The sequence below is a fragment of the Watersipora subatra genome, chromosome 9 (assembly GCF_963576615.1).
Source record: "Watersipora subatra chromosome 9, tzWatSuba1.1, whole genome shotgun sequence".
Classification (NCBI taxonomy): domain Eukaryota; kingdom Metazoa; phylum Bryozoa; class Gymnolaemata; order Cheilostomatida; family Watersiporidae; genus Watersipora; species Watersipora subatra.
This window is the reverse complement of record NC_088716.1, coordinates 55,453,850-55,465,955: the sequence shown is the minus strand read 5'-3', so window position 1 is coordinate 55,465,955 and position 12,106 is coordinate 55,453,850. Positions and strand designations below refer to the sequence as shown.

General features: G+C 35.1%; 1 protein-coding gene across 1 annotated transcript in view; it reads left to right on the top strand.

The window, feature by feature from the left end:
- The window catches only part of LOC137404248 (sucrase-isomaltase, intestinal-like), a 35,032-nt gene that overhangs the window by 11,077 nt on the left and 11,849 nt on the right, over positions 1–12,106 (top strand). Inside the window, exons 4-13 of the mRNA XM_068090423.1 lie at positions 1,565–1,716; positions 2,173–2,359; positions 3,647–3,743; positions 3,917–4,029; positions 4,220–4,345; positions 4,743–4,874; positions 6,224–6,364; positions 7,394–7,510; positions 8,118–8,253; positions 10,168–10,312. Of these exons, the coding sequence (XP_067946524.1) occupies positions 1,565–1,716; positions 2,173–2,359; positions 3,647–3,743; positions 3,917–4,029; positions 4,220–4,345; positions 4,743–4,874; positions 6,224–6,364; positions 7,394–7,510; positions 8,118–8,253; positions 10,168–10,312 (1,346 nt within the window). The remainder of the gene's footprint in view (positions 1–1,564; positions 1,717–2,172; positions 2,360–3,646; positions 3,744–3,916; positions 4,030–4,219; positions 4,346–4,742; positions 4,875–6,223; positions 6,365–7,393; positions 7,511–8,117; positions 8,254–10,167; positions 10,313–12,106) is intronic.

Sequence of the window (12,106 nt, the reverse complement as noted above, 5' to 3'; positions counted from 1 at the left end):
TAGTGTTGAATAGACGTTATTTAGTAGTATGGATCAGTTTGTCTACTTTCGCAAACTGTACATCATATGGTAATTGATGAAGCTCTCTATAGTGTTGAATAGATGTAATTTAGTAGTATGGAACAGTTTGTCTACTTTCGCAAACTGTACATCATATAGTAATTGATGAAGCTCTCTATAGTGTTGAATAGACGTTATTTAGTAGTATGGATCAGTTTGTCTACTTTCGCAAACTGTACATCATATAGTAATTGATGAAGCTCTCTATAGTGTTGAATAGACGTTATTTAGTAGTATGGATCAGTTTGTCTACTTTCGCAAACTGTACATCATATGGTAATTGATGAAGCTCTCTATAGTGTTGAATAGACGTTATTTAGTAGTATGGATCAGTTTGTCTACTTTCGCAAACTGTACATCATATGGTAATTGATGAAGCTCTCTATAGTGTTGAATAGATGTAATTTAGTAGTATGGAACAGTTTGTCTACTTTCGCAAACTGTACATCATATAGTAATTGATGAAGCTCTCTATAGTGTTGAATAGACGTTATTTAGTAGTATGGAACAGTTTGTCTACTTTCGCAAACTGTACATCATATAGTAATTGATGAAGCTCTCTATAGTGTTGAATAGACGTTATTTAGTAGTATGGATCAGTTTGTCTACTTTCGCAAACTGTACATCATATGGTAATTGATGAAGCTCTCTATAGTGTTGAATAGATGTAATTTAGTAGTATGGAACAGTTTGTCTACTTTCGGAAACTGTACATCATATGGTAATTGATGAAGCTCTCTATAGTGTTGAATAAAAGTTATTTAGTAGTATGGAACAGTTTGTCTACTTTCGCAAACTGTACATCATATGGTAATTGATGAAGCTCTCTATAGTGTTGAATAGACGTTATTTAGTAGTATGGATCAGTTTGTCTACTTTCGCAAACTGTACATCATATGGTAATTGATGAAGCTCTCTATAGTGTTGAATAGATGTTATTTAGTAGTATGGATCAGTTTGTCTACTTTCGCAAACTGTACATCATATGGTAATTGATGAAGCTCTCTATAGTGTTGAATAGACGTTATTTAGTAGTATGCATCAGTTTGTCTACTTTCGCAAACTGTACATCATATGGTAATTGATGAAGCTCTCTATAGTGTTGAATAGATGTTATTTAGTAGTATGGATCAGTTTGTCTACTTTCGCAAACTGTACATCATATGGTAATTGATGAAGCTCTCTATAGTGTTGAATAGATGTTATTTAGTAGTATGGATCAGTTTGTCTACTTTCGCAAACTGTACATCATATGGTAATTGATGAAGCTCTCTATAGTGTTGAATAGATGTTATTTAGTAGTATGGATCAGTTTGTGCACTTTAGTAAAACATTTGTTGTGAGAACAGACTTTAGTTTTGGATGTCAGTTTTAAGTTCAGCAAGTATCATTGTAAGATAGCATAATGAGAATGCAATTGGTGTGATGACTTACATATATGCTTAACCTTGGCTATAGTATATTTGAGTAAGCTTGACATTGCAAGATAAAATTTTTGTTCTAGTTCACAGATGCTCAAGACAGCAACCGATACCAAGTGCCACTTACGCTAGGACCAGGAACCTCTCGACTCACCAACCTTTACAACTACACAATTGCATCAGTTGACAAAAAGTTTTCTCTAAAGATATCCCGAGTATCAGATAAAACTGTTGTGTAGGTTCTAACAACCGTACTAAATAGAAACATCTAGAAAGGGTAACGCTTTTCTTCTCTTGTCAAAATAATTTGATGTTAGGAGTTTTTAGAGAAAAGTTGCCAGTGTTCTTATCGACTTAAATAAACCCATCACATGCAGTTTTCTCTAGTTAGTACAGTTAACTAGCATAAGTTGAACCCTTTTTGTCTGCTTTATCACTTTCTCTACAAGGAAGTGCTGCTAGCATTTATCACTATGTGCAGTGTGTCACGTAGCTTGATAGATTTGCTGCATTCATGCCATCGTTACTACTAGATAATCAATTTAATGGTTGAGCATTTATCTGAGCAGATGAGATCTCTTAGGAATAATTAGATAGCTTATTGAAAGGCAGGAGTTAGTTACCTGATATGGTACTAATGATCAGTTTATTATTTGCAGATTACTAATTCTTTGTTGTTTACTCGTTACAGCTTTGATACAGCATGGGCAGATTTGATCATGGAAAAACAATATTTAAGTTTATCCGTAAAACTTCCAAGCAAAAATGTTTATGGTCTAGGGGAGAACGTCCATCGACACTTCAAACATCAGTTTGCGAAAGCAGAAACTTGGGCTATGTTGGCAAGAGACCAGCCTCCTGGCCAAGACCCAAATCAGGTACTAATACCAAAATTTCTCTCTATGTAGGTACCATGTCTTGTGAGGGCATAGGCGGTCATGGTTTTCCCCCTCTTCCTATAACCATGACTTTTCTTGGTAGGTTTTAACAGTGGATTGCCATTTCCTTATGTTGGGTAGTTTTGTTGAGACACCATCTTTAGCTAGATGGCCATTGGCTCGCAGAGGAGCTCCTCCACTCGCTGTCAGGTTTTGTCTTTAGTCCTGCAGGGGTGCTAGCCATTCTCCTCATTCTCGCTGGAGCACAGAAAGGAAGCCAGTTTAGTCCCCAACAACCAGTATAGTAAATCAAAAAGAAAGGTTTTTTGCCCTGTAATAATCCCTCGACACTTGTTGCACATATAAGCCTGCTTTCAGGGTCTTGTGTTTGCTCAATCAGATATAGCATGTTTATATTGACAAACTGTATGCGCTCTCTTTCAAAATTTACTTGTTTGCCTAACTTTTGATATCACTCCATATTGAAACATAGATTTGTAACTACAACTAACCAAATTACCCAGCAGTTTATAGGTTTATGGTTTGGGCATGAACAGGAAATTGCATGCCAGAGTTTTTTCTGGGTGTCACATCAGTGTTTGATTGATAAGAGTGTCTGAGAACAAAGGCAAACCACAGCTGTATTTCTTTGACAAGTAAACCATGGCAGTCTGCTGTGAAACTTGCACTCTGTATTTGCTTTATGTATTGTTTACCCATAAATGGAAGGTGCTTCATAGTTCTCTACATGTAGAAGTCTAACATAGGAGATGTATGAAGCCGTATTTAGACTTCCAGTCTCGACCCTCTCACATTTTTAGGGGAAATACAGTAGTTTTTGACTAGATTGAGATAACTGAGTCATGTAGGTTTTGCTAACAGTGAATAAGTGTCAGCAAAAACCGTAGCCTGAGATCTTTATATGTTAATAAGGCTATGATAATCAAAGACTTGTTTTGTATCAAGCCCTTTTAGTGTATGTTAAATGTTTTATTGCAGTCATTTACAGATAAGATAGCGTAATTACAATGTTAGTCACATAGCGCTGAAAGCTGCATGTGAAAGATAACTCAAAGTTTATGAATATGCGCAGAGGTAAATTAATGACTGTCACATACATCATTCCACGATACAGGCTATTTTGACATTTTATAAGGTGTCCAAAAGCACCCATATTTACGTGTACGTATGTAGTCTATTTTTGAGTATAAAATAGGTGATGCCTTATCCCATCATCAAAACTGTCCAGTGCTGTTCTGATCAGCTCTGTTAGGTTTATCTTTGTAGCATTCTGACAACTTATATGGAGTTCATCCTTTCTACGTGTGCATTGAGAATGGAAGCAACGCCCATGGAGTCTTCCTCCTTAACAGCAATCCCCAAGGTAGGCTCAAAGCTTTCAGGTGTTGTTGCACCCAGTACTCTAGCTGCAGTGAGTAGTTCTGTTACAACCGGTGAATTGCTTTAAATGCTATTTTATAAAGTTATATTTATTATAAAATATTATAAACTTTAGCACAAAGCTTTATTTACTAACATAATTCAATACCGTTTCAGATGTCACCCTCACAACAGGTGGTTTAGTTACCTACCGAACAATTGGTGGTATTCTTGATTTCTTTGTGTTTATGGGACCAACACCAGAGAACGTTGTTCAACAATATACTCAGGTGTGTCAGCTTTCTTCCGTCTCTACACTTGTTAATTTATTTTCAGATCATTTTATTTAAACTCAATTCTAGTTCATTAGTTGATGATATTAAAAATAATGGTTATGATAGTTTGATTATTTGATTGACAGAAACCTAAACAATGTTGTTGATGTGCTGCTACAAGTTCTATAATGCATTTATTTTACAGCTTATAGGCCGTCCATATATGCCCCCATACTGGTCATTAGGATTTCAACTATGTCGCTATGGTTACAAGAATACGAAAGACATTCAAGCAGCTGTAAACAGAACTTTAGACGCTGGAATACCACATGTTAGTCTTATAAACATTTTTATTACATGAGCATGTAGAGATTCAGTTTCAGCAACTGATAAACATGTTGCGAAAAAGGATGCACTCAAACCTCTGAAAATTTTCAAAGTTTTGTCGTTAAGTTCATTGGCTTGTTGAGTCTGGTCTCCAATTGCTAGAATGATAAATCAAAAGAAATTCTTACAAAATGGTTACATTGTCGTGTGTCATCCTTTGATGTTGAAAAGTAGAGACATGCAACTGAATGCCAAAGAATATAATCTTATTGCTGACTTCAGTCATGAGGTGTAACTAGTTCTAAATGCCTTCGCTACAGCCTAAAATAGCAAAACAAAGTCGAAGTTGTCTTGCTTGTCGATGAAAGAGGACAACTCTAAGCTTCATATGACACTTTTAGGATGTGCAGTACGCTGATATCGATTATATGGATGGACGAAAGGATTTCACAGTTGATCCGATTCATTTTCACGACATGCCAGCCTACTTCAGAAAGTTGCAAGATGATCACATGAAGATTATCATTATTTTGGCAAGTGACACATTAAGCAGGTTCTTGCAAATTCACATTTATGATGCAAGCAAAGGAGTTTTAAACATGCATGGCTTGCAATTTACAGGAAGCAGAGTGGGAGCATTTTTGCCAAGTGTACACAAGGCTGTGTTTTTGATGTTTTCTAGAAAACATCTTTCTGCCTTTGCTCATGTGATATATTGAGTATGAGAACATAGCTTTCAATTGATCGTTTTATCGATTTTTATCTTGAAACATCTTGGCAGTCAGATCTTCTCAAACATCAAAAACAATCGCAAATTATTGAAAAATACCGATAGCTTCTAATAAAATCTACAAAAAACTTGGTACAAGTTCATCTTTAGTAACATAACTGGAGCCTTTAGAGATCTTTGCTATATACAAATACTTAAAACTTCAGGTATGGTATATCTATGTATAGTATATTATATCATTGTACAAGTACACACAACTTCACAAAAACTAAAAAGCAATCCAACCATGTTATTAAACTCATGTCATGTGTATTAAACTCATGTTATGTAGAACCAAGTTTTTCCATAAGATTACTACACTATGATTCATTTAATTTGTTCTCTATATAAAGGTATTTCATTTTTGAAGTCTACTATAGATGTTAAAACCATTGTAAGTTGAATCAGATATTCTTATGAGAATACACTGTAATTAATCTAATTTGGTCTACAGTAAAGAACCTATGACGGATCCTTAATAAATATTGCAGATAACTATTTAAAGTATAGAAATAAATTTATTATATAAAACTTCATCAAGGTTAAATATAAAAACTTTATTTATATGTAAAGCAACTAAATTTATAAAACAACAATAAAGAAGGGTCTGTATTTTACTATACCTAAGTTATACGCCCACAAAAGTGTCAGCTCGGCAATGCTTTGGTTCGGAAAAGGATGTGGTGAGTGAGATGTGCAATGCAATTAACTTTAAATTAGTAGTTTAAACAAATTTAGCTTATTACTATTTTTTATTTTTTAGTTCATTTTGAATTTTTATCAGCTTGCTCGCTTTTTCTTGCAAGACTACAATGCTTTAAAAACTTTGTTCGTTTTACGTTGGAAATTACTCGGGTGTAGAGCCCGATGATACTCAGATTTTACATTTGTTAAAAAATTCAAGTGTTGAGGTGATCCTAAGAGGTCCGACTGTGGTTGGTTTGCAATAACACTGTGAGAGTCTCGTACAGCAGCTACTAATGATGTTAGGACCGAAGTAAACCTCCAAAGTTGTAAGGTTGAATGTAGCTCATTGCCGATCTGGTCAGAAGCAGAAATGTTGTCCTTTTATTTCTTGGTGTGAGTTTCTAAATGCTATACTGACTTCTTTAGGATCCAGCCATAAGCATACAGGCCAACTATCCCATTTATCCAGAAGGGAAAGCTGAAGATGTATTCATAAAATGGCCGACTGATGACAGCTCAAAGATTTGTGATAAGTGTGAAGATGACCGCCACAACATGTTCGGATATGTGAGTTTGTCTGGACTTACATTCTCTCTTTAGCCATTGCAGACTTATTGCTAGTTCTTTTGTCTTCTACTTAAAAAGCTCTCTATATAGAAATAGCAGCTGTATACACTTACCAAATGATAAAGCAGTCTTTCTGCAACCTTTCCTGTATCTACTAACTTCCCTGTGATTAATACCGAAGAGCCAATTGTGTTTTTAGACATTTGCTGTTTAAAATACTCAAATCATATCTCCAATCTGCCTGACCATCTACTACACCTCATACCAGACAACACCATCTTGCCAATTCACATCGTAGATTATCATTATGCAAAAAGAGCTTTTTCTTTTAATATACATAATTTACTTTACTATTTTTTGTTTTTATTGTTTGCCTCATGATTTAATTTGCTCTAAACAGCATTAACCGGTGTAAATAAAGTTATATCTATCTGCCTATCTACTGATCTATCTGCCTATCTACCTATCTATCTATGTATGTATTTATCTATCTATATATCTATCTGTCTATCCTTCTATTTATCTATCTGCCTATCTACCTATCTATTTATCTTATCTATCTGCCTATCTATCTATTTATCTGTTTACCTATCTATCTATCTACCTATCTATCTATGTATGTATTTATCTATCTATATATCTATCTGTCTATCCTTCTATTTATCTATCTGCCTATCTATCTATCTACCTATCTATCTATCTGTCTATCTATCTGCCTATCTATTTGCCTATCTATTTATCTATCTACCTATCTATCTATCTCTCTATCTATCTATTTATCTATCTATCTATTTATCTATCTTATCTATCTGTCTATCTATCTATTTATCTATCTATATATCTGTTTATCTATGTATCCATATTGGCCACTTTTACTTTTGTAAGTATGTTTTTATTTCATCAATTAGCAAAAATATAACATTAGACAAAAAAATATAGATAAAATTTTGCAGAGAAATTAGTAAAATTGAAGTCTGCCAAGTTTTTTTTATTCAAAGAGGATATTAAAAAATGAATTATTGGTTGCAGGTTTGGCCAGATAACAAGACTGCTTTCCCAGACTTCTTCAAAAACAACACCAAAGTTATGTGGAAGCGTTGGATTGTACACCAGTATCAAGAGTTACGCTTTGATGGACTCTGGATTGTGAGTAGTGGTCTCTTTGTGTGATCTTGATCAGCGGCAGTATCGAGAGATAAGCTTTGATGGACTCTGGATTGTGAGTTGTGGGCTCTGTGTGTGGTCTTGTTTAGAGGCAGTATCAAGAAATAAGCTTGGATGGACTCTGGATTTTGAGTAGTGGGCTCTGTGTGGTCTTGTTCAGATGCCGTGTAAATTTTAATTAATTTATACTAGATAAAATTCAAACTAAATTAATATAATTTTATTATCTTCATTTTTTTCGATATCTTTTATATGTAAATCATTTTTATTTTTACCCATGAAATAGAAATGTCTAAAGAAACTTTGTGTGTCATATGTTGAAAATAACTTGGTGTTTATTGTCAAACGCTAGAAATGTGTTGGAAAATTTACACAGAAGTCGCAAGTAGAAGGGTGACTGTACAACTTTGACTGTAGTCGTACAAGCAGCTGCTCTTTTTAACTCATACTAAAACCCAGATGAGCGTATTCTTTTAGTCGTCCGGCTCTATGGATATCTGTAATATATTTCAACAGACTAACTGGTTGTAAGGTATCTTGTTATAAAAAGATGGCTCTTTATTAGAATTTAAAAGCGGACTTTATGCAGGATATGAATGAGCCAGCAAGTTTCGATACCAATAAAAATGAACCCTGGAATTGGAAGGATCAGAGGCCTGGAGAACCTGCCTGGAACCTCAAGTGTGACATGTACAACAACTGGGAAAACCCGCCTTATAAAACAAGTATGTTCATGCAAAGCATAACTACGACTATGTATCCTGAGTATATTGCATCTGATATCACCTTTATCTTTTGCGAATGAGCCTCACTGCTAGAAATATTTCTCTACAAAGAAAGTATCTAAAACAACACCTTAGTTTTATGGACAACAGTCTAGTGTGCTGTAAGATATCGGCAGGTGTGCTGATAAAGCACAGAGAATACCTAGTTATGCACTTATTCCAAACTGAATGAAGGCAGTTGATTAGCTCAGGTGTTAAAGTGTTGGGCAGCTAATCCAAATATTACCAATAGGAATATCATATCACAGACACACAGACAGACTTATTACAGTATTATTGTATTGTTTAGTAGATTTGCTTTCGTATCATCAATGGTTTTGATAGGAGCATAATAGTTGTCTTTATTTTTTAACTAGCGTGGTGTAATTAGCAGAGTGTGATGCAAGTTTCAAATTTAATAGAAGCTCATTAAATTAAATACAACCATGTTTGCAATGTGAAACATTACGGCCTGAAATAAATGGGATTATTTTAGTGCACATATGTTATGCTAGAGAATTCAGACACTTTTCTTACACCAAGCATACCTTAAACATGCTGTACTATAGCACAACTTACCTTAAACATGCTGTACTATGGCACAAAATACTTTAAACATGTTGTACTACAGCACAACATACCTTAAACATGTTGTACTATAGCACAACATACCTTAAACATGCTGTACTATAGCACAAAATACCTTAAACATGCTGTACTATAGCACAACATACCTTAAACATGCTGTACTATAGCACAACATACCTTAAACATGCTGTACTATAGCACAGCATACCTTAAACATGCTGTACTATAGCACAACATACCTTAAACATGCTGTACTATAGCACAACATACCTTAAACATGCTGTACTATAGCACAAAATACCTTAAACATGCTGTACTATAGCACAACATACCTTAAACATGTTGTACTATAGCACAACATACCTTAAACATGCTGTACTATAGCACAGCATACCTTAAACATGTTGTACTATAGCACAACATACCTTAAACATGTTGTAGTATAGCACAACATACCTTAAACATGCTGTACTATAGCACAAAATACCTTAAACATGCTGTACTATAGCACAACATACCTTAAACATGCTGTACTATAGCACAACATACCTTAGACATGCTGTACTATAGCACAGCATACCTTAAACATGCTGTACTATAGCACAACATACCTTAAACATGCTGTACTATAGCACCAGTAGACTATGAGCACTGCTCACCGGAAAAGGTGAAAGGAGCATCACTCATGCCTGAAATTGCTCATAAATCTCTGCAAATAGCAGAGCAGAAATATCAGTTGCTAAAAATAGTTGATGGTACAGTTTTAATTTTAGTCTACCTCTATACTAAACTTTTTGGTGTACCAGTTTTCTATACCGCTTTATATGCTTTTGTACGAAATAAAGTTTCAATTCTGTTTGCAATCAAGACTTTGTATATCATCACATAGACTCTTCCATTAGTCTAAAAAAGGAGCAAGGTTCTATAATTAGTTGGTTACTGAATGTCCTTACTCCCTCCCCATCTACCCCCACCCATCCTCCTCCCCATCCCTACCTCCCTTCCCTATCCATCCCTCTTCCATCTCTACCCTCTTTCACTTCCCTCTCTCCATCCCTATCCCTCTTTCCTTCCCATCACTCGCACCTCTCTATCCCAACTCCCTTCTTCGCCCCACTCCACCACTCTAACCCATCCCCCTTCCTCAGCCTTCCCTATCCTAGTCTTAGAACGAAGGATACTTATGTAAAATATTTGAAAAAGTCACTTTTGAACAGCCTTTTGGATTGTAAATTTGGATTGTGGTGGAAAACCGAGGTTGACCTGTACATTACTTGTTCCTTACAGAGGCATGCCATATTTACCCTGGGGAGTTGAGAAACCTATCAGACAAAACAATATGCATGGCCGGGCTCCAAGGAGAGAATAATGAGTATCGGCATTACGATGTGCACAACCTCTACGGTTGGAGTCAAACTGAACCAACCCTCGTGTGAGTTGTTAAACCGATTTATAACACTTGGGGTTATCACCTAGATGTACTAGCAACTCGCGACATATATGACCAATGGAGTAGTTTATTTGGAAATACCCAAAACCTGTGACAGATAAACCTTGTGAAGATGAATATATACGTGTGTATATATGTATATATTAACCAAATGACCGGCATTGCACAGGTATCAAAAACAGCTTCTAAACAGTGGCAGGTGATGTATTGCCCTTGGCTTGGATAATTTGAGGAAGCAACTATCCATCGTTCTTTTTGACGTCATCACTTCATTTGCACATGTGCTTGTTTGTGAAAACGCCGCAATATTTGTAGAAAATGATCGGCATTCTCTTATTTACTAGTATTTTTTGGTGTTGTTTTGATATTATAACAAAAAAATGCCAACAAAAGCATCGTTCGCAAAAATTAATTGCAGAAGCTTCGTGTTTTCAATGATAAAAGTTGTCAACAAAGATGGCGGACGACGATAAAATGACGTCACGAAAAAAACCAAAGATATGTATTGCTAAACTTACTAATAATAGCCGTGAGAGCAAGCTTTAGTGATGGTGCGCGTAACACAGAACCGCTATACATATTTTAACCCAAACCTTCTGTTGGGTTCGTACAACCGCGGTGAAATTTATAAACAATCTAATTCGACATTGATATTTCTGCAAGGTGGACACATACCACATACACACACACACACCACACACCACGCACCATGCACCACACACCAAACACAAAGATTGCCGTTTATATAGTAGATATAGATGTATGTATATGTATGTGGATGGATATATCTACTTTTATTTGGCCTGCAATCATTTTAATAGGACAAAAGTTTTAAAATAATGAAAGGATAGATATTGCCAAATAGTGTTTTGGGCAATACAGGTGGTGGCTGCGGAAAGTGACATGTAACATTTATTATTAACAGTTACAGATGGCAGTTGTCATTTCATCATAACCCTGTTGATGATACTCAGCGCTAACATAATGAGTGTTTAATGACACTTAAAGGATTATAAGACAGCAGCAATTACTAGGGACTGCTAGCGCTGACTCCTGCCTCGCCTTCAATTCAGTCCAAGCGATTATTAGCCAGTAATGTTAAAACAGTTCATTAGTGAAATCAGTTGGTTTCTGATTTATTTCAATAAAACTTAAGTTATAAGTTAATAAAATATTACTTTGTTTTTTGTTTTTTTTTACTGTCTGCTATAAGCTTGCTTTATGATATTGCTTAATACACTGTATATAGCAAAAATAAGATCAAATGTTCAACTGAAGTAGAATGCTTAAATATTTACATAGAACAGATCAAACATGGTTGTACATATAATACTAAAATCATATATACCATATATATACCGTATATATACATGTCTGTTTATGTATCTTATTATCTATATAAATCTCAGTGTTAGTGTGTCATCTGTGATTCTGTGATTCAGTCTGTCCAGCTATAGCTATTAAAAGCTCGCTTCGTGCTGGATTTGAACTCATGAATATTGCAACCGCAAGTTTGTAAACCAATCATCCAACCACATGTCAGCGTTCTAACTATATACTGTATATCCTTTTCTCGATTTCACACACTAAATGAGGTATTAATTGATACATTGCCCTCACGGGTTACGACGCCCCTGTAATAAAATATTTTTCACCTAATTCTATAAAACACGATGCTTTTTCAACCTCACCATACTAAGACGAATTTGTTTTCTCGCCATACGATATCAACAAAAAATTTTTTTCGAAATTAAAATTTGGTGATTTTTGTACTGA